The sequence below is a fragment of the Gopherus evgoodei genome, chromosome 5 (genome assembly GCF_007399415.2).
Source record: "Gopherus evgoodei ecotype Sinaloan lineage chromosome 5, rGopEvg1_v1.p, whole genome shotgun sequence".
NCBI lineage: Eukaryota > Metazoa > Chordata > Testudines > Testudinidae > Gopherus > Gopherus evgoodei.
Genome location: NC_044326.1, coordinates 32,127,363 through 32,151,303, shown reverse-complemented (window position 1 = coordinate 32,151,303; position 23,941 = coordinate 32,127,363). Strand labels below are relative to the sequence as shown.

Sequence of the window (23,941 nt, the reverse complement as noted above, 5' to 3'; positions counted from 1 at the left end):
GAGTGAGAGGACGTGCTGCTGGAGGACTGAGGAGTACAAGCGTTAACAGACATCAGGAGGAAGGTCCTGTGGTGAGGACAAAGAAGGTGTTGGGAGGAGGCCATGGGGAAGTAGCCCAGGGAATTGTAGCTGTCACGTAGCTGTTCCAGAAGGTACTCTAGACAGCTGTAGTCCGCAAGGCCCCCTTGGCTGGCACCCGGGGTAGAGGGCGGGCCTGGTTTCCCCTGTAAACCTCCCAACTCCTGATCCAACCCAGGAAGATCTCTGCGGTTGGCAAAATCTGCCAATAAGCGGAGGACCCACTAAGGTAGAGTAGGAACTTTGTCACAGCAGCGATAACATAACCAGTCATCTGAAGATAAGTAGTAGTTTGCATGACTGCTTGTTTCCTGAAACATGCCCTAGTCAATCCCGTATTTCCAAAAAATGAGTTTGGCTAACAGCAGCTACAGCAGTATTATCCGTACTTGCATTCCATGTTTCTATCAGTGTGAAGCATGCCTCTCTACCTGTCAGTGAGTAACATCAGCAGTGAAAAGTGTGACAAATGCTTTATATGTAATTTTTTCTATTAGTAGATTACAAGAAAGGTCCATCATGATCATCTAGTCTAACCTGCACATTGCAGGCCACAAACCTCACTCACCTCCTTCTGTAATAGACCCATAGCCTCTGGGTGAGTTACTGAAGTCCTCAAATCAAATCATGATGTAAAGACTTCAGGTTACAGATAATCCACCATTTACGCTAGTTAAAACCTGCAAGCAACCCCTGCTCCATGCTGCACAGGAAGGTGAATCTGCCAATCTGAATTGGGAGAAAATTCCTTTCCAACCCCAAATATGGGGGGTGAGTTAGACCCTGAGCATGTGGGCAAGACCCAAAAGCTAGACACCTTGGAAAGAATTCTCTGTAGTAACTCGGAGTCCTCCCCATCTAGTGTCCCATGACTGGCCGCTGGAGATATTTGCAACTAGCAGCTGCAGATTGGCTATGTGCCATAGTAGGCAGTCTTATGATACCATTTCCTCCATAAATTTATTAATCTCAGTCTGAAGCCAGTTAGAATTTTTTTTCTCCCTTTGAAGGCTGTTCCAGAATGTCACTCCTCTGGTGGTTAGAAACCTTCCTCTAGTTTCAAACCTAAACTTGTTGATGGCCAGTTTGTATCCCTTTGTTCTTGTGTAAACATTGGCGTGTACTTAAATACCAGAAAGGGGGAGGAGTTTATCCTAGTATTTATCCCTCTGATCATTTCATTCACACAGTTACTCCTTTATTTACCCTAATGACAGGGTTTAGGACGATATAATGTAACAAGACATCTGTTTCCTACCACAGTACACAACTTTGGAAGATTCAACTGTAATACAGTCTGGCTCTTTAAACCTCAATATGTGGGGTCATGGTGTCAGCATAATTTTTAATTGACTATTATACTTTGTCATCAGTAACTATGTCAGCTTTAACCAGCAACAACAAAATATTGATGTTAAATACAGTAACTTTTAAAACCTTTCACCATGTATTTTGTGTAGTTATTTTTTCTAACATTCTTCCAGTCTACTCATAGTAAAGAATCACACACATTTAATTTCATACATCAGACTACTTTAGTATGTTTTAAGATCATTTTAAAAACAATATCAGATGCAAAAAAAATTAAAAAATCGTCACTCTAATCTTAAAAAAAAAAGAACCTAACCTTTATATTTTATCACTGCAAACTGCCATAGAAATTCAAGCAGTTCATAAATTTCAATAAGCATTTCAAGTTCTTCTCATGCAAAACACATTATTTTCATAGACTCTTCACCATTGTTAAAATTGAAATCTCATGTAACTTTCACTTTTGTGGAACTACCATGCCAATGTAATAATGGAACTTTTCAGTTACCTGTGTGTAAACTGGTCAAATGACACTATAGGACAAAATTATGAGAAGCAATTTCTCAACACTTTAAATGACTGCTTCTTTAAACAGTTAGTTCTAGAGTACGAGGAAAGACTCCGTGTGGGGGGGAGGGATAGCTCAGTGGTTTGAGCATTGGCCTGCTAAACCCAGGGTTGTGAGTTCAGTCCTTGAGGGGGCCACTTAGGGATCCGGAACAAAATCAATACTTAGTCTTGCTAGTGAAGGTATGGGCCTGGATTCAGTGACCTTTCAGGGTCCCTTCCAGTTCTATCAGATAGGTATATTTCCATATATTATATATACTCTTAACTAAGATGCAGGAGTTAATTCAAGAAGTAACTAGCTGAAACAAAGTAATGATAACTACAATATAATTAAAGTTCTAGGGGGAAGAAAAGTACCAAAAATGAACATAATGACATTGTATTACAGATTATTTGAGACACCCCAGGCATAGACTGCATATGTTCAATATGATGTGTGCTTGGGCTCGCTCCCCTCTGAATGGAAGGTTGACACCTCCTTGGTAGGGCTGGAGTTAGGCAATAGCTATAACAAACATATGCCTAGATCAGTTGCTCACAGAGTCATACAATGTCAGAATCTAAGCTTTCATTTTGAAAACACTTCTTTCTAGCTTTGATGTTTGCAAAGAAAAGTTTGAAAGTACAAACCAAGGGTAACCAACATAGTAACATTGGTCTGGGCCTGGAGATCGTATCCGACATAGAAAGAAGCAGCCCCAGGTAAACCAAGGAGGGAAGTTGCCCCAGGTTGACTAGCAGAGCAGACTGAGATCTGAAATTGGTCCTAGTTCAGTTGCATATGAACGGGAATTTATATTACAATTAGCCATAGAGCTGATTTAAAAAAAAAATGAGGGGAGCTGTTGGAGACATGCCAGTCATTTTAATTTTGCAGATGTAGGAAAAAGAATGACTTTTCAGTTATTTAAAATGTTGAACACTTTTGCAAAAAATTCGTTTTTGAAGTTTAAAATCTTTTCTTCCTAACCTGCCCCTTGCTCAACTTTTCAATGGAAATATGAGAAAGAAAGAAGAAACAAAAAGACACCCCCCTCTCTCCCCTGAGTTTATTTGCAGAAATTTTCAGTTGAAAATGTTAGAACTATTTTTCTTAGGAAAAAATCCTTTAACATTTTTTGACCAGTTCTGTTGGTTCTTTGTCGGTTCCTCCAGGTCTCAGGTGAAGAATACAGAGAGACAGGTCTGTAGAAGATGACATTTACACTAACCGTGCATTTCTTATTTAGTAATTAAAGGAGAGGCTTTCATCGACCTCCCATTCACAAAGTTGGTATAACTATGCAAACCCAAGAACTATGATTGTTTGAACAATAATGTTAGTTTTTCCATTTCTAACCATCTTCAGAGATGTTTGAACAGGGTTAACTTGCAATTTGCAGAATTAATTGGCCAAAAAGTAATTATGAGTACACAGCTTGCATGAATACCTTAAAAAGACAGCTGAGCACAAGACGTCTTTTCAGAACTGTCTCAGTATCAGAAGAATAATGTCCCTATGATTTTGAATAATGATTTCATGAAGTGATAAGCGTGTATGTTGTAATTCAGTAGCATAACTTAAGCAGGCGGGAGAGAGTTCTCCTTTACTTAATTATTGCAGCCCCTGTGAGCGATGGTAACTACGCTGGTGGGAGAACCTCTCCCACCGACATACACTGACTAAAGTGACTGTGCGGACAGTGCTAACTTGTGTCACTTGGAGGTGGCTTATTCACACCCTTGAGCAACATAACTTATAACTACTTAGGCTGTTTACACACTACAGCTTAAGGGGATGTCTACACTATGCAATTAGGTCAATTTTCTAGAAGTAGATTCTTAGAAATTGATTTTATACAGTCGATTGCATATGTCTCCACTAAGTGCATTAAGTTGGAGTGTGTTCTCACTACTGTGGCTAGCATCAACTTATGGAGAGGTACAGTTCTCTCAGTCTCCGCTGCCCATTGGAATTCTGGGTTAAGCTCCTAATGCCTGATGGGGCAAAAATGTTGTTGCGGGTGGTTTAGGGTACGTGTCGTCAGTCTCCCCTCCCTTCATGAAAGCAACGGCAGACAATTGTTCTGTGCCTTTTTACCTGGGTTATCTGTGCAGATGCCATACCACGGCAAGCATGGAGCCCGCTCAGCTCACCGTCATCACTGCCATTGTGAGCAAGTCTACTGTGAGGGCTGCTGTGATCCAAGTAGCCAATGCAATCATTGACATTCTGTTATCAAGGGTAGTGACTCTGGGAAATGTGCCGCCCTTTTTAGATTTTAGATGCATCATATTCCTGTCCTTTGTCACTGTTGAAGAAGTCTTGCAGCCGTACATTCCAGTCCAGTCAGCGCTGTAACACTCCATAGCACTTCTGTGGTTGACGCATGTAAGAGCTCCGGGCTCTTGCTCTTTTGCTTTGGCCAAGGTACCTTACCCTACCAGGCCCTCCGAGCATTTGACACAGAAGCCCCTGCAGCAGCTGGCATTGCTACGCAGCAGCAGTGTCTTGCCTTTGCAGCAGTTGGTGCAGTAGGAGTGGTACCTGTCCTCATCATATATGTAGAAGAGCTCCAGGAATCGATCCCGGCAAGTCTGGGAAAGGCCCCCCTCAAACAGCAGGTGGAATGTGTCTGGGTTTTTTCTTCCGCATGATAAACAACTGTCTTCAAAGCTCCTGTTGTAGTTTGTGACTTCGGAAACCATCTGCTCTCTGCTTTGGTCGTCGTCCACCCACTCCTTGCTGTTGTTGCAGAAGTTAGTCTTTAGACGCTTGGCTCTGGGTTCTGGGAAGGTCTTCCCTGGCCGGCTCCTAGCAATCTCCAGGGCATGGTGTACAGCTCATTGATTGGAGACCAGCTTATTAAATGTGGAGTGGTTGAAATGCTGCCTAAAAGCCATCAGACCCACTAGCTTGTCTGCTGAAACCTTGGAGAACTTCCCATCCCCAAACCATTGCACCCAGTGCATTTCCGGAGATTGCCTGACATTTGAATGTGTCTCTGTAGGAGACAATGATTGCAGGCCACTAGGAGAAGCGCTTGATCTTCGCCCCCCATGAGCTCCCCAATTCCAAAATCTTACCTATCTTGGTATTCCACCACTTCCCGTGCAACTCTACTCTCCTGCTCCCCAGTGACGAGCTCGGGGGATCTGTTCTGGTCCTGGGTGCTGCTGGCAGACATGGTACTGCTGCTCTGGGAGGACTCCTTGGAATCTTCCTCAGTGAGGTCGATCATGGGCGCCTGGACAGACATGGCCATCCTCCTCTTGGAGTACCGAATGGGAGCCAGACACTTCAGCTCGTTCTCTTTCTTAAGTTTTGTCTCATGGAGATTCAGCAGCAGCACCATGCAGTTGCACCTGCCCCTGGCTCCCATGGCTCATGAAGCCTGGACAGTAGTAAGGAGCAGTTCAACTATAGGTTGGGCAAGTGGAGAATGGTGGTATGTGCCTTCGGATGTTTAAAAGCTCGCTGGCGCTGTTTGCTGACTAGGTCAGACCTCAGCGCAACCAGCATTCCCATGGTTATTGCTGTGTGCTCCATAATATCTGTGAGAGTGAGGGGGAGACGTTTATGGAGGGGTGGGAGGTTGAGGCAAATCGCCTGGCATCTGATTTTGAGCAGCTAACACTAGAACAATTAGAAGAGCACAGCAAGGCGCGCTGCGCATCAGAGAGGCTTTGAAAAACAGTTTCATGACTGGCCAGGCTTCGGTGTGACAGTTGTGTGTGTGTGTTTCTCCTTGATGCAAATCCACCTCCCTTGTTGATTTTAATTCCCTGTAAGCCAACCACCCTCCCCCCCCTTTGATATAAAGTAACTATTGTTTTGAAACCATGCATTCTTTCTTTATTTAAAAAAAAATGAGATAGTGGACAAGGTGGGGTGGGGAAGGAGGGAAGGATGAGGCCACGTTGTTTGATTCGTAGTGTGGCTACAATAAGCAGTTTGAGTTGTAGCCTTCTGTTGCTTGGGTCATCCTCTGCAGTGGAGTGGCTGGTTGCCCAGAGCCTCCCCGACGCATTCTCGGACGTCTGGGTGAGGAGGCTGTGGAACATGGGAAGGAGGGTAGGCGGTTATACAGTGGATGCAGCAGGGATCTGCGCTCTTGTGGGCTTTCCTGCAGCTCCAACAGACACTTCATCATTTCCATTTGCTCCCCCAACAGACGCTTCATCATGTCCATTTGCTCCCCCATTGGCCTCAGCATCATGTCCTGCCTCCGTTCTTCCCGCTTTCTTAATTCTTTCCTGGCCTCTGCCATTGAATGCCTCCATGCATTAAGCTATGCCCTATCAGCTCAGGAGGACTGCATCAGCTTGGAAAACGTCATCACGAGTGTGGTTTTTTGTTTTGTTTTTTAGATGATGGGGGAAGCGTAGAGACATTCTACACTCACGATTCTGGGGGGACTGCATGGTCAGCTATGCTGCGGAGTTCCATGCTGACCAAACAGGAAATGAAATTTGATAGTTCCCGGTGCTTTTCCTGTGTACCTGGCTAGTGAATGGGAATTCAAAGCATTGTCCAGAGCGGTCACAATGGAGCACTCTGGGATAGCTCCCGGAGGCTAATACCGTCAATTTGCATCTGCACTACCGCAGATTCGACTCAGCAAGGTCGATTTTAGCGCTACTCCCCTCGGGGAGAAGAACAGAAATCGATTTTAAGAGCCCTTTAAGTCGATGGAATGGGGTTGGTTGTGTGGACGCAGTCATTTTTTAAATAGACCTAACGCGGCTAAATTCGACCTAACCCTGTAGTATAGACCAGGCTAAAGACTCCCTCTTGCCACTCCAACACAGTGTTGGAAACTCCTCCCCTATTTCCAGCAGTAGACTTGAACAACCTCTTCTGTTTCCTCGTGTCAGTTGCCTCCTGACACATCATATTTTCTTCCATTGTAGTCCTATGTGATTGATATTTCCAGATGCCTAAAGTAAACTGGTGAATCTTGAAAATATTTTGATTTGTTTCATCTTTAATTTTAAAACATTTTTGTGTGAGACTAGGAAGAATTCTTGGGAGAGCTTTCTCCCCTTTCCCCTCAAGTAGTGCACTATTATATAATTTTAGCTATAATTCAAAAAAAGGAAACAAGCTTTGCATTAGTCTAGAAAAGTTCATAGTTGCTACATTTGTAGAAATTCATAGTATTAGAATGCATACTGTAATTATATAATTCTGAAGATCAAAGTTGAGAACCTTATATTTTGAAGCTCACATTTTTGTCATAGAGGAGCCTACCTCTCAATAAAAGGAAACTACTTCTTCATTTGTGGTCAAGCTATGAAGTTAATCGTCTCACCTTTAAGATTCCTTGTAGTTATTTTTAAATCTGATAAGGTTGTTGGGGCATGGCTTAATAGGCTGATTCAGTACAGATGGCAATTGCCTTGTCTTAGGTTGATCTTCTAATTCTGTTGAACGGCACTATAGATAAAGGAAAAAATATTTCTACCCGGTAAATTGTAACAATTTTTAGTCGCTACATATGTTTAAAAAGTATTTGCCTAGTTGGGGCTTTTGTGTTGGTTGGTTGGTTTATTTTGAGGTAAAGAGTTTTGTTCTCCATTTTAAATGTTTCTTTTGTTTTCAGGTTTTGAAAGTATTTTAGAAGGGCTTTATGGACCAAGGCTACGAAGAGACCTCAGTTTATTTGAAGGTAAATGACCCTGTATTTAGTGCACTGGGTTTTATTTGCTAGCTTTTCTTTTAATTAGAAAATTTATTTTTAAGCATTCTTAGAAGTCTGAGAAGGAAATCTGAAACTGTGAAACTTCATTGTGTTTTCTCTAGTGCATTTTTTCATCTTAACCTCCTTCTCATCCTCATACTTTCTGTACATATACAGAATTAGTAGCTGGAACTTGTTAGTAATGAAGTGCCTGGATTAACTAGGCATCCCTAAGTATCTGGCACAGGAAAGATTTTCTTTTCTGGAATACTGTATCCCTTATTAACTTTCTTTTTGTGAGCAACTTTCAGAAAGGAAGGAAAACAGCTTAGTTCTCTGACACTGTTGCTATCAGAATTAATTAGGAATTAGGTGGTTCTCAACAGCTATTGATTTTGCATAATCACTTACTCAAGAGGCTAAGCAAATTTTTATAATACAGTCATCTTCTAGCATCCATGTAACCTCATCTTTTTCCAAGTTTGCAGAGTTATGCTGGAATAACTAAACAGTTAATTATTTTTTTTAAATTCAAGTTGATAGGAAAATGTATCTTGTGGTGTGATGTTAGTAAATGATGGTGCCATGTTAATGGTTTCTTACTAAAACAGCACAGGGGAAGCCTACATGAGCTTGCCTGAATTTTTAAAAAGAAAGGACACTGTCAAGTCAATTTTCATAATTTATTGAAAAAAACTTTTTTTATTACTCAAAATCTTTTCCCTTGCCTTACCTTTCATTGCCTCACAATTTGTTACTGACAGTGTCAGAAGTGTTAAATTATTGGCAATGTGTGAGATAGATGTAGTGTGTAGCATGGTATAAAAGCTTCATTGGAATGAATTCAAAGGTGGCAAATCCATGATTAAGTTATGTAAATCATTTTGGTAGTAAAATCTTTTACAGTGTTCCATCATTTTATATCTTTTGCATTTGTGTCTCACTTTTTTATTCAGGGAAATTTTTAAAAAAAAATTGTTAGAATTTTTGTTGATACAGTTTTTTGTGTTACCACCATCTGTAAAGCCAGGTGTGCCATCAAAGTGATTATAAAATGTTTATGTAATATTTACATGTTCCTAAAAAATAACTTTTCCAGAATAATGTTACAGTTTTAGGTCTGATACAATTCTAACTGATTACTGTGTACTGTGGTGGAAACAAATACACTTCATCATTTGGAAAGGGAAGGGAGAATTCCTGGCTTTCTAATGGTATAAAGCACTCCTTTTCTAGACAGAATTACTAGTGGGCACAAGAGACTGGATTTTAAACCTATTAGTGATCCAAGATTTGAATATTCCTTGGGCACTGGAATTTTTAAATTTGGGGCATAGAAGGAAGAAAAACCTTTTTATAGTTTATTTGTAAGTTGATTGAAAGCAGTTCAGAAGCATGGAATGTTAGTAGTATTGGGATAATGGGTAGAATACAGATGATGCAGGTAAAGGAACATGATGATCTACATGACAGATCTCACTGCTACATAATTGGTGCATTTATGTATATGGGATATATTAATGGGGAAGTTGGTAGTGACCCCTCTATTTAGCTTGTCTAACACTTTCCATTAAAAAAAATTTGTAATCTTTTCTTTGAAAAGGTCTCGTATCTCCCTCGTTTGCAATAAGCATTTGATATTTGACATTGAGAATTCCCTTGGACTGCAGAAGTGCCTTTTCTGTGTCCCATGAAATTCCACTCAGATTTGGCTGAGATACATTATTAAATTGCCATTTTCTGTCATTTTGGCAGGATGCCTGAATCACTGTTCTGAACCCCTGGGCTATATGCTTGACACCCCTTCTGGGTTCATGCCACATCTGCTACTGTGGCAGCACACTAAACCAAGGAACTGCCCGATCAGCTGTAGTAAGGGAAAGGGAAGGAGTCAGACTGGGATGCCCTCTGACTATATATTTTTTAAAAAACTGTTTATTGGTATTGCAGTGGCATCCAAGAGGTTTGGCAAGAGCTCCCTTTGACTCCAAGTTCTACATAGATGAACACATTAGCGGTCATCTTATGCTTGCTTGAGGTACTCAGTTCACATCCATTGCTTCACTGGTCAGAGTCTTTCCGACTGTCCTTTAGCAATGGAACTCCTGGTTACAACTGACTAGTTCCACGTCATAGCTTTGAATGACATTGCATTTTTGCCTCTTCTCCTGGGGCTCAATTCAGCAAGGTACTTTAACTCATGCTTAAATACCTTGCTGAATTGGTGTCTTAGCTCTTTGTATTAGAGGGACAAGGTGGGTGAGGTAATATTTTTTATTGGACCAACTTAAACAGTCTCTTTCCATCTTGTATTTTGCTATGATAGCCTAAGCAAGTTTCTCAGGCCTGACGACGAGCTCTTTGTAAGCTCAAAAGCTTGTCTCTCTCACCAACAGTAGCTGGTCCAGTAAAATATATTACCACAGCCACCTTGTCTGTGATATTCTGGGACCAACATGGCTTCAACTCTTCTTTCTTCTATTGTTAGTTTTATGTTTAGAATCAATAAATTCATTCTTTTGAGTAATATCAAAGCACTGATGCTTGGAGGAGTTTGAGGCTTCTTGAATCAATTGAGTCCCTCAGACTTCATGTTCCTTCACTCACCAACTATTGAACATATCAGTGTCTGACTATATCAGTAGTCAGCTTCATTATTCTTTACATGGTCCAGCTGGATCTTTCTTTATTTTAATTAACAAGCTTTTCTTGCCTTTTTTCCCCCAATCCATTAGAGAACCTCTTGGCCCCAAACTCCAGCAGCATTACTTTTGCTAAACAAATCAGTTGGTTCACTTGATGCTGTATCAGGTATTTGTCTTTTTTTGCTTTGCTATCTTCTTTTGCAGATAGAGGAGAAACTGTGGAGGGGAAAACACTTTTTCCTCCTTTAGGTATTTAAAAAAAAATCTTGGATTTTTCTGAGGAAGGCGGTGATGGGTGTCTGTTTTGGGTTTTTTTTTGGGGGGGGGGTGTTATTTTGTGTCATTCTGGAGTATTTGCAAGAACATAACACTTGAAAGCTTTGTGATACTAGAAATACTATGCTTTACTTTCATCCACCAAATGGAAACTTAACTGTTTTAAAAAGTTAAAAGGGGAAGTGATGAGAACATCAATCTTCTTGCTATGCCTATTAGAAAACAGTAACAATGCTATAGGACAGGGGTCGGCAACCTTTCAGAAGTGGTGTGCCGAATCTTCATTTATTCACTCTAATTTAAAGTTTTGCGTGCCAGTAATACATTTTAACCCTTTTAGAAGGTCTCTTTCTATAAATCTATAATACACCTCTACCTTACTATAACGCTGTCCTTGGGAGCCAAAAAATCTTACTGCATTATAGGTGAAACCGCATTATATTGAACTTGCTTTGATCCACTAGAGTGCGCAGCCTTGCCCCCCCTTGGAGCACTGCTTTACCATGTTATATCCGAATTCGTGTTTTATCAGGTCACGTTATATCGAGGTAGAGGTGTATATAACTAGACTATTGTTATATGTAAAGTAAATAAGGTTTCAGAATGTTTAAGAAGCTTCATTTAAGATTAAATCAAAATGCAGAGCCCTCCAGACCGGTGGCCAGGACCCGGGCAGTGTGAATGCTTCTGAAAATCAGCTTGCATGCCGTCTTCAGCACCTGTGCCATAGGTTGCCTATCCCTGCTATAGGAAGTGGATTGGGATGGAGTAATTGATTAATTGAGATGGGGGGGTACATGTTTTGTGGGTGGAAAACTTCATGGGACTTGATTTGTGATAACCTAGAAAGTTCTGCAAAGTAGGCATTGTCTGAAATCTATATGTAATAAAACGGTAAGTCATGTATCTCTCTATGCCAACTGTCCTAGACCATTGCACATCAGATGCAACTCAATTAATCACCACCCTTAGTCTCATCTGATTTGTATGCAACAGTTTCATTGGTTGTAATGAGTCAGAGATGTGAAGGAGACTGCACAGATTGTGACAGTTGGGCCAAGTAATCAGTCATTCTTCTTTGAGGGATCATCTCTATTGTATTCCACTGAGGGTTATGTGCACGTGCCCAGAGCCAGAGCTTTTGAAAGTAGTCCACACTTGTACCCTTGTATTGCCTTGTTTCACCCGAGGCAATAAAGGGCAAGATGGGGCAGACCACCAGTGTCCTCAGTTCCTTCTCACCACCTCATGGTCTGATTCAGAGGTTCTGTTGCCATCTCGTCCTTAATGTGCATTTTCAACAAATTTTAGAAAAATTGATTCTATCCTTATTCATAGTTAGGATTTTATTGTTCTTTATAGGTAATTTCTAGTTTCATAGTAGTTGATAGGGCTAAGGACATGGGATGCCACTTTGGTGGTTTTCCTGCCAACCAGTCTTTCCCCTCCGCCATTACCTGGGCCTGGGTAGTGAATTATGCCGAAGACACTAGGATTCAAAATCTGTGCTTCCTGCGTTTGCTTGTTTTCCATCTGCAACCAGTACCAGTGCTGTTTCTACTGTTTGGAGGAACCCCACGTCACATTCAGGTGCAGTATCTGCCTCTCCTTCCCTGCCCATGTGTGGGAAAGCCAAGTTCTTCGCCTCAAAAAGCACTTAATGGAAGCTGACAAGGGATTGAAATCGGATCCTAGCTGGGGAACCCGCACTGTACATTGGTCTGAGCAACCTGAGATTGCACCTCCTACTGTACAACTTCTGTCTGGCGCTGCTGGTACCAGTGCTATGGAGTCCGCACCATGGCCTACCCACGAGTCTCAGAAGCATGACAGTAAGTCTTCCTCCAAATCCAAGAAAGACGTTGCACTGTCCACAAAATCCAACCCCAGAGGAACGACGCATTCCAGGGCTCACAAAAGCAACAAAAGGCTGAACCACTCACTAGATACGTTGACACTGATCTCAGACACTTATGCTCTGCCTACTTCAGCTCTGCTGGCATCCCAAGAAATGTCTTTTCCGAGACTGATGCCTTTACTTGTTCTGTTCCCATCAACAAACCACATACCACTGACTCTGGGGAGACTCGGAGGTATCCCTGGCCCCCACAAGCTATTTGCTTTAGAGAGACTGAGGTCTCTGCGTGCTTCACTGTGCTTATCTGCTGCCTACGCTCTGACACACCCTGTTCTAATGGCTCCATCAGCACTGCCATTTGCGGAGGTCTGATTCCGCCGATTCTGAGGATACGAACATTCACCTGCCTGCCACTCCCGTTCTGGAAGCATGACTACTGAAGGGTTCTGACGGCACCCTGCAGTTCCCCACTTCGTAGGTAAGGCAAAAGTGGTACCCGGCTCCTTGGGCGCAGGGGTCACAACAGCAGGATCAACTGAGTTGGCCATATTGGAGCTCATGGCTTCAGTATTCGCCTTCAGAGCAGTCCTGTTCATTTTGGGAGAACTCCTCGACGTCGCCCACACAACCTTTGTCCGAGAGATATTCAGAAATGGAGTTAGACAATGCACCGATTAGCCTGGCTCTGATGGTACCGGTGGATCTGGAAAGACTCCTGTCATTGTCTCCAGACCCTGCCATGTCATTGACTTCTTCCTCCCCACCAGATGACTACCGACCGTTTCAAGAGCTGCTGTGGAGTATAGCCACTGCTCTTGGAATCCCACTAGAAGAGGTGCAGGACAATCAGCGTCAGTTACTAGACATTCTGCACACATCAGTACCAGCAAGGGTGGCTCTACAGATCAATGAGGCCATTCTTCAACTGGCACGCACCATGTGGCGTACCCTAGCCATATGCGTACTGACTCTGAAAGGGCCGAGAAAAGATATTATGTCCCCCCAAGAGGTCAGAATTTTTGTTTTCACATCATCCACCTAATTTCTTGGTGATACAGGCTTCATTGGAGTGGACCAAACAACACCTATGCTGCACCCTGGCACACAGGGAAGGTAAGAGACTGGACCTTATGGGTTGAAAGATCTTCTCCTTGGCTGGACTGCAGTTCCAGATTTCTGACTACTTGGCACTGATAGTCAAGTATGACTTAGAGTCATAGAATCTCAGGATTGGAAGGGTTCTCAGGAAGTCATCTAGTCCAACTCCCTGCTCAAAGCAGGATCAATCCCCAGAAAAATTTTTGCCCCAGATCCCTAAATGGCCCCATCAACGATTGAACTCACAACCCTGGGTTTAGCAGGCCAATGCTCAAACCACTGATATATCCCCTTCCCTATGGCTGGATGAAAGAATTTGCAGACAGGTTACCCAGCAGGATGTAATTGTTTCCAGGCAATTTTATAGGAAGGCAAGCTGGTCTCCAGGTCCATACTTCAGGCTGCAGTTGATTCAGTGGACATGTCCTCATGCGTATTAGCAATAGGAATTGTCATGAGGAGGGAATCCTGGTTACATTCCACATGTTTCCCTAGAAAGGTGCAGAACACAATATAAGACCTTCTTGTTGAGTCACACCTCTTGAACAAGAAAACTGACTACCCATTACACTTACTAAAAACTCTAGAGCCACCTTACAATTCTTGGGCATTTATACACCGGCACCAAAGAAAATTTTTTATCACCTACCACCACGCCAAAGGTATAGATCACCACATTTCTACTGCCTAGGAGCCTCTTCAGAGTGCTCTCTGGTACACAGAATCAGTCCGCCTGTTCTGGCAACACAGACCTATGCACAACACACTCAATTGTCATGAAAATGGTATTTCTGAGTGCGACTAGAGAGCCGTCAACCATTCCATATACCAACGTTCCTACCATCCACCTCTTTTGTGAGTTATCTTAAACTCTTTCAACCAGCATGGAGAACTATAACAACAGTCAAGTGCGTCTTGGACATCATTTGTTTTGGAGAGGCTGTGTTTGACAATGCCTCCTTCGCAGCTTCCTCCCAGCCACCCCCCAGAGATCACTCTCATGACAGTATTCTTGCTCCAGAGGTGGACTCCTTCCTGCAGAGAGGAGCAGTGGAACCAGTCTCTTCAGTCTTTCAGGACACGGGGGTTCTATTCCAACTACTTCCTGCTACCCAAGAAGAAGGGGTGATGGAGACCAGTTTTGGATTTCCGACTCCTCAACCTCTGGATTTTCAAGTCAGAATTCCATAAGGTCATGCTTGCAGCCATCATTCTTTTGCTAGAAAAAGGCATATGGTTTACGGCATAGATATGCAAGATGCCTACTTCCATATTGACATACACCCCTGCCCACTGAAGATTCCCGAGGTTCAAGGTGGGACCTTGAATTTCCAGTACAGGGTTCTCCCATTTGAACTTAGAACCACTCCATGAGTCTTCACAAAGGTTTTATTTGTGGTAACAGCTCACCTCCAATGTTAGGAAAATCTTGATCTTCCTCTTTGGACCGCGGTCAGTCATCCAGGTAAGGGAAGACAAGCTTGACATTCCAGTTTCTTCTACTCCTCTCCTCTAGGAGTGAGCATTAGTGTCAAAAAATCAACTTTTTCACACTACTTGGTCCTTGGAATTCATAGACGCTTGCATTGACGTGGCCTCCACATGAGCTTATCTACTATGGGATTGATTTCAGAACCTACTGGGCCAAATCTTTTGGTTTTGGCCAGGGCCTGCTTTTCCCTCCTTGGGCACATGGCAGTGTGCATGTATGTTACACCTTTTACCTGCTTGCCCCTTCTCTGTCTACAGCAATGGCTACAAAAGACCTATTCTGTTATACACCAATCCATGGACACTACACTCAACATCTCAGTGGAAGTCATCTCCTCACTTTGGTGGTGGCCAGACCCACTACAAGTATGCTCCAGGTTTCCCTTTCTCCCATCTTCGCCAAGTGACAATAATGATACATATCACTTGCATCCTGGGGTGCTCACATGGAAGATCACATGACACAAGGCACCTGGACCACATGAGAGGTCAGGATGCACATAAACAAAGTATGCCACGTGTTCTTACCAGCTATCCACTATCGCCACATTCTCATCATACAAGGGCACATCCGCAGACTGCCAAACGATACTACTTTCAAAAGCTCCAGCTCCAGGTGCATAACACACGCACGTAACCCTCAATGGAATGCAAATTGGACCACCCATCTTGAAGAACCTCCAGTCACAGGTAAGGAACCTTCCCTTCTTCAAATGTTGATTTGCCACCTGTACAGCACAATGCAGTATCCCCAAGTACAATTATCCATAAAACAATCCAAACAACACACGAAGTAATCTCAAACACACAAAGCCCCTCATCTCAGCACACAGTTGTCCACCCATACTCCTAGTTTACATTAAATCATAAACGTGAGCAGCAAAACCGCTAGTTGTCCTATAGAAAGCTGGCTAGTCCATCTTATTTTTTTTAGTCAACTCAAGCTTGGAAATTTAATACTATTTGTCATTCTAACTGTTGTAAATGTGGAAACTGCTGATTGATACTGCAAGTGTGTTTTTATGCATTTATTTGACTCGGCATGCCTAAAGTTGAAAGAAGTGTTAAAAAAACAAGCGGTTGAATGGGCTATGTAATAAAAACAGATACATTTCATAATGTAACAGGTAAACATTAAGAACTGTTTAGTAGCAAGATAGAAAATCTTCATGCTTATCTCAGACAGTACAGAAAATCACTGTCTTTGGATTCATGAAGATCACATTTGTAATTGAGTGCCACTGTCTTTTGAACTGGGAGTGAGACAATTTTGATGCCATTATGTTAATCAAAACATAGCTGTGAGGATAAAGATTTACATTTCCTATTCCAGGCTTTCCTGCCAGTCTTCACGATCATGTTCTGTTCATATTTCAGCACCCAAAGTTTAATGGTGATTTTGCCATAAAAGCAATTCAAACAGTTTATTTTGATAATGTTGGAAACCTTTTATGCTATCATCATTGACTTTTTAACAACAAGAAGTCCGGTGGCACCTTAAAGACTAACAGATTTATTTGGGCATAAACTTTCGTGGGTAAAATACCTCACTTCTTCAGATGCATGGAGTGAAAATTACAGATGCAGGCATTATATGATGACACATGAAGAAAAGGGAGTTACCTCACAAATGGAGAACCACTGTTGACAGGGCCAATTTGATCAGGGTGGATGTAGTCCACTCCCAATAATAGATGAGGAGGTGTCAATTCCAGGAGAGGCAAAGCTGCTTTTGTAATGAGCCAGCTACTTCCAGTCCCTATTCAAGCCCAAATTAATGGTGTTAAATTTGCAAGTGAATTTTAGTTCTGCTGTTTCTCTTTGAAGTCTGTTTGTGAAGTATTTTTGATTCAAGTATAGCTACTTTTAAATCTGTTGTAGAATGTCCAGGGACATTGAAATGTTCTCCTACTGACTTCTGTATATTACCATTCCTGATCTCTGATTTGCGTCCATTTATTCTTGTACATAGGGACTGTCTGTTTTGGCCAATGTACATGGCAAGGGGCATTGCTGGCACATGATGGCATATATAACTTTAGTAGACATACAGGTGAATGAGCCCTTGATGGTGTCGCTGATGTGGTTGGGTCCTCTGATGGTGTTGCTAGAGTAGATACAGGGACAGAGTAGGCAACGAGGTTTTTCTACAGGGATTGGTTTCTGGGTTAGTGTTGTCTATGATCTACAACCTATCCTGGAAAATGATCTCTCACTCTTACAGACCTTGGGAGGCAGGCCAGTCCTTGCTTACAGACAGCCCCCCAACCTGAAGCAAATAATCACCAGCAGCTACACACCACACCACATCTTTGTGAATACAGACTAACAGGGCTACCCCCTGATACTTGATATCATTGACTTTAGTGTACCATAAAACGAATAAAGAAATACTTGAAACACTTCATTTGGATATATGTTCTTCTAGGCAGATTTAAACTTTCAAGTCAACTGCCAGATGCTGGAAGCAAATAGGAAATTTCAAGGAAGTATTAAAGAATTCATGTTGATATTAATGCAGAATGGTTTGTCAAATCTAAGAAAATCCAAAGAGGGAAAATGCTTTTCTACTTAAAATCTATGCCTGGAAAAAAAAAAATTCCACAAATATTGCACTTAAGTTAAAACCCTGTTAGCCTGGAAGACAATGTATTGTTCAGAGTTGAGATGAAATTGGGCATTAAGACGCTACCAGCACAACCTGTAATACACTCCTCTCTTAGAAAACATGACAGTGAATATTCCACCTTCTTTGGGTGAAACAGCTGTGTCATCATCCTCATACTGCCCTTTCCATCTCAAAGATGGTTAACAGAAAATACTTTCTGTTTGGGGGACCCATCAGCTGTTTTTCTGATCCTCATAGTCTGGATATAATTGCCTTTCTGTAGTAAGGTAGGCTGATCAAAATTATAGTAGTTTTCTGGGACAATGACTTGAGACACTGGGATACATTTAGATGCTGAGTTACTCCTGGGGGCATTCTGTGCCCGCCCCCCCAAAAAAAATCTGCAGAGAATATTTTAAAATTCTGTAAATTTTATTTGTCAAAATAACACTACATAATCATGCCAGTTTCAATCATTTTGGTAATTTATTTCAAAATACCTGTCAGCAAATATGTCTGTACAATACAGATACACACACAAATTCCCCCAGGAGTAGAGAGTTAAAGAAATCCCTATGACAATCCAGTTCTTGTTTCTCTATCCCCTTCCCATCCACCAGACACTTCCCCCTCAGAGCCCAGCCATGGTCCCCCCATTTAATACACTCAACCCCCCTTCATCCCAGAGCCTAGCCTCAGGACTCTCAGCCCAGATACCCCTCCCTCGAGCCCAGCAGCAGTCCCCTGATGTTTGGTACCAGGCATGCTTGGAGTTTCCTGTGCGCCGTCCTTTCATTCCCTCAGGACATGCTGGGAACTGCAGCTGCCAGGAACCCTCTAGCTCCCTCTCCCTTCTCCCAGCAGTGTCTTCTATGTGTGAGTTGGGCTCTGCCAGGTCTAGTGACAGCTAGCAGCACTGCAGCCCATTACTGTGGGGGAAAGGAAATTCTGCGTGCATGTTAATTTCAGCAGAATTCTGCATTGCGCAATGGTGCGGCATTCCCCCAGGAGTATACTGCTCTGCCTGAGAGGACAGAGGCTGCCCCACTACTCCCTCCTCAGAAGTATCCTGAAGCCCTGCCCCTACACACCGAGAGTGCCACAAAAGTGAGCGAGAGGGACAGAGCTGCCTGCGCTGCCAGGGAGGGGGACGTGACCACTCTTCCCTTTGCTTCTCCATCACAAGTCATTTTTTCTGCAGTGAAGCAAAGAAATCTGTGGGAGAGCATATATTCTGCACATATGCAGTGATGCAGAATTTCCCCAGGAGTACTGTGTATTCCAATTCAATGAGCTAGCAGTTAGCCCAGGGAAATTGCCTATCTTTCATGGAAAAATGCCATTTTGAGCTGTGGAAAAAAGGCTCTTACTGGGCTTTCTTCCAAAACTTAGAGACTATATGAGTAAACCTGGGTAACGAATCTTGAGGAGTCAGACTACTTTCATGTTGGTGATACAGAATAGAAGATAGTTATCTCTGGCACAGGTATCTTTGGTTGTATTCTTCATGCTTTCATACAGAGTTTTAGAAGAATCACAAAGGTCTTCTGTGCAGCTGAGAAGAGTCTGTTTAGTGTAGTCTCACTATGGCAAAGGAGATAAAAATTATCCTTTCTCTTGATTTATGCAGTGTAGTTGTAGCCATGTTGGTCCCAGGATATTAAAGAGACAAAGTGTCTTATTGGAAGTTGATCCTATAAAAGATATTACCTCACCCACCTTGTCTCTCTAATCCTTTCTCTTGGGTCTGTCATTCAGTCATCCTATACTCATAAAGCGGGGAAAGGGGAAGAAGCTTCCTGGCAGGGCACTTGGACTACATTTTTAACAAAGTACAAAAGGCTTTAAGCGCTCACCTCACAGTCAGAAATATTCAGATTTTTTTTTTTTAAGGAAAGAATACTCACCTTATCAGGGAAGATCAGAGGTGATCTGTCACCGGAGTGTGATGATAAACACTTTATTCTGATTGTGACTTTGTTTGGCCCCAACAGTATTCTTAACACCTTCGCATGTTTCTACATAGTGTACTCTGTTTGAATTTTGATTTTGTAGGCAGTCACAAGCCACCTAAAGGCCTGTCATCACATCCAACTGACAGACTACCTCCTAGCTTTCCTTTTTTTGGTGTTAATCATGTCAAAATATATGGTATTCTAATATCCTCTTTGGCAGGGTAACAAGCCTTGTGGATTGGAGGGAAGCAGTGATGTGCTATACCTCGACTTTAATAAGGCTTTTGATACGGTCTCACATGAACTTCTTATAAACAAACTAGAGAAATATAGCCTAGATGACCCTACTATAAGAAAGGTGCACAACTGCCTGGAAAACCATATTTGGAGTAGTTATCAATGGTTCACAATTGGGGTGAAAGAGCATATGGAGCGGGGTCCTCCAAGAATCTGTCCTGGTTCCGGTTCTATCCAATATCTTCATAAATGATTTGGATAATGGCATAGAGAGTAGACTTATAAAATCTGCAGACAACACCAAGCTGGGAGAGGTTGTAGGCTCTTTGGAGGACAGTATTAGAATTCAAAATGATTTTGACCAACTGGCGAAATGATCTGAATGAAATACGACTAAATTCAATAAGGACAAATTCCAAGTACTACACTTAGGAAGGAATAATAGATTGCACAAATACAAAATGGGAAATGGCTACCTAGGTGGGAGTATTAGGCAGTCATTTTCCATTTCCCATTCATGGAGGATAGATCCATCGATGGCTATTAACCAGAATGTGCAGGAATGGTGGCCCTAGCCTCTGTTTGCCAGAAGCTGGGAATGGACGATGGGATGGATCACTTGATGATTATCGGTTCTGTTCTTTCCCTCTGGAGCACCTGGCGTTGGCCACTGTTGGAACCAGGATACTGGGCTAGATGGACTTTTGGTCTGATCCAGTGTGGCTATTCTTGTGTTCTTACTGCAGAAAAGGGTCTGGTTTTATAGTGAATCACAAACTAAATATGAGTTATCAATGTAATACTGTTGCCAAAAAACAAAAAGGAAACATCATTCTGGGGTGTATGTGCAGGGGTGTTGTAAGAAACACATGAGAAGTACTTCTTCTAGTACTTGCTCATGTCCATTTCACCTGAGGTGTGCACCAACCATGTGCCCCATTGCCAGAGATTTTTCCCTTAGTGGTATCCATTGGGTCAGCTCCAGCACCCTTTGGTGCCATGCTGTAAGGGGCACTGTTGGCTCTGCACCCTCTCAGTTCCTTCTTACCACCTGTGACAGTTGCTGGAACAACTCTGTGCTTCGGCACGGCATTATTCAATGGTTTTCTCTTTAGCTTAATTTGAGTATTAGTTTAGTAGTAGAGTAAATAATATTAGTGTAGATAGTTCCCCTCTCTTAGCATTAGAGGGGCTCCCTTCAGTCCTGAGTGGGGCCTACCTCAGTACCCAGGCTTCAAACCTTGTCTCCTATGGCAAGTCTGTTCTGGTCAGTGACCTCACGCTTCAGTGATCTGACATGTTTAGGAGAGGCTCCCATACAACTGCACAGTCAAATCTGTCGAGACTTTAAGCCTTGTATGAAGAAAGACAGGAAAATTAGACTGAGGGCTGTCCTAACAGAAACTGCACTTAGACCGGAGCCAAGCTGATTGGATTCGTCTCCAAGCACCTTGGCTTTGGTTGAAGCACCCGTCTGGCACTGCACATTTCTCAGCACCTTTCTCCATCTCCAGTGCTGAGGAAGAAACATAAGAAGCAGCAGTCTGAGAAATCCGGGATGAGTCCTTTGGCACCTTATAGACTAACAGAAGTTTTGGCGCATGAGCTTTCGTGGGTGAATACCCACTTCATCGGATGCATGTGTGACATGCATCCAACGAAGTGGGTATTCACCCACGAAAACTCATGCGCCAAAACGTCTGTTAGTCTGTAAGGTGCAACAGGACTCTCTGCTGCTTTTACAGATCCAGACTAACACGGCTACCCCTCTGATACTAGTCTGAGAAATGACACTCCTTGGTGCTGAGAGAGGACAAATGGGGATGGCAGCAGAGTGCTACCTGCCTTGCACCACTTCTCCATCCCCCCTATTCCCTAGAGAAACTATCAACTGTGCCCCGTTTGCAGGGGCTGTTGAGTTTGGTACCAGACCTCCCGCCAACACCAGGAAGTGATTGCAGTGCCTTCCACCTCAAAGGCCTTCACAGCATTCAGGGACTTACTAATCACTCCTAGTACTGCTAACCCCAATGAGACAACCTCCGATGAGCACAACGAGCAGAACGGGGCATGGGGCTCCAAGCTCTTATCCAGCACTGGGACCCTCGCTATCTGCCAGAGTCAAATTGGTCTTTCTGTCATCTACGAGAGAATGAGATAAGAAGGAAGGTCCTCTCATGGATCAGTAACTGGTTAAAAGATAGGAAACGAATGGTAAAAATAAATGGTCAGTTTTCAGAGTAGAGAGAGGTAAATAGTGGTGTCGCACAGGGATTGATACTGGGACCAGTACTATTCAACATATTCATAAAAGATCTGGAAAAATGGGTAAACAGTGAGGTGGCAAAATTTGCAGATGATACAAAACTACTCAAGATAGTTAAGTCCAAAGCAGACTGCAAAGAGTTCCGAAGGACTCACACAAAACTGGGTGACTGGGCAACAAAATGGCAGATGAAATTCAGTGTTGACAAATGAAAAGTAATGCACATTGGAAAACTTAATCCCAACTATACATATAAAATGATGGGGGTCCAAATTATCTGTTACTACTCAAGAAAGATCTTGGAGTCATTTGGACAGTTCTCTGAAAACATCTGCTCAATGTGCAGCATCAGTCAAAAAAGCTAATGTTAAGGAATTGTTAAGAAAGGGATAAAACAGAAAATATCATATGGCCTCCATAATCCATGGTACTCCTATGTCTTAAATATTGCATGAAGATGTGGTCGCCCTGTGACAGGTTGAACCCCTTGGAAGCCACCTGATGTGCAGAGATGCCACTGGGTCTACTTGTTCTGCCAGCATGGGTCCCTTTTAACCTGTCTTGCTGAGCCAGGCTCCGCCACCTTTTCAAACCAAGCACAGAGGCAGGACCACAGCCAGCTGCACAGAGAGACAGAGATCCGCTCTGAGAAAGCTCAGCGGACGGGGCTTGCCACAGCACCTGGATATCCACTCCCCAGTGGAGTACAAACCCATTAAATTTGCCTCTTCCATCAATGTGGAGGAGGGTATGCACAACTTTTTGCTCCCCAGTTTGAAATTACATAAACTAGGTTATGTTATAAATCAGAAATAAATGTATTGAATATAACAGGTGTATTTTAAGAAGTTAAGGAGGTAGCAGACAGAACAAGGCAGATTACTAAGAAAATAAAACAGAGCACACAATCTTAAGTTTAATACACTAAAGAAACTGGTTACGTGTAAATTCTTCACCTTAAATGGAATTCGGATAATCTTCACAGGCCAGATGCCCTTCCAGCCTGGGTCCAGTTCTTCCCTCCAGTTTAGTCTTAGTTGTTTCCAGCAGTCATCTTGGGTGGAGTAGCAGGGGAGAACTGACGACCTGGATTACCTCACTCCCCACCCTTAAATAGGATTTGCATAAGGCGGGAGTCCTTTGTTTCCTAGTTTGTCCTCCCTCCCCCCTCCAACTTCTCATGGAAAAGTACAGAATTCAAGATGGGTTCCAGTATCAGGTGACATGGGCACATGTCTCTGTATGGCTCCTGTAGCCATTCTTCACAGGAAGGCTAAGCTCTTTTACAGACCACTGTCTCTTGTTGATGGGCCATCAGCACTGTCGGAGTTTTTCATTGTTGTACCTGAAGTGTTAGCAGGGGGCATTACCTGAAGTAATATAGTTGAACTATAGATACATAGTCAATATTCCTAACTTCAGATAAAGAAATGATACAGGCATACAAATTAGATAATTGTATTCAGTAAATCATAACCTTTCCAATGATATCTCACATGACCAATCTTGCATAAAGTAGCTTAGTTATGTCATATTCATGTCATATGCATATTTTCATAAAGAATATGGAATGACATCACACACCCCATCTCAAAAAAGATATATATTTGAAAAGATTCAGAAAAGGGCCACAAAAATGTTGAGGGGTATGGAACAGTTTCCATATGAGGCGCTATTAATAAGACTAGGGCTTTGCAGCTTGGAAAAGAGACGACTAAAGGGGGAATGATAAAGGTCTAAAATCATGACTGGTGTGTAGAAAGTAAATAAGGAAGTGTTATTTCTTCCTCATAACACAGGAACTAGGGGTCAGTTAATGAAATTAATAGGCAGCAGGTTTAAAACAAACAAAAGGAAGTATTTCTTCACACAACACAGAGTCAAC

General features: G+C 42.5%; 1 protein-coding gene across 12 annotated transcripts in view; it reads left to right on the top strand.

The window, feature by feature from the left end:
• Nucleotides 1-23,941, top strand: part of LCORL (ligand dependent nuclear receptor corepressor like) — a 182,967-nt gene that overhangs the window by 59,698 nt on the left and 99,328 nt on the right. For all 12 annotated transcript variants that reach the window (XM_030565402.1, XM_030565399.1, XM_030565395.1 and 9 more), the window contains exon 2: nt 7,545-7,610. In XM_030565402.1, the coding sequence (XP_030421262.1) occupies nt 7,545-7,610 (66 nt within the window). The remainder of the gene's footprint in view (nt 1-7,544; nt 7,611-23,941) is intronic.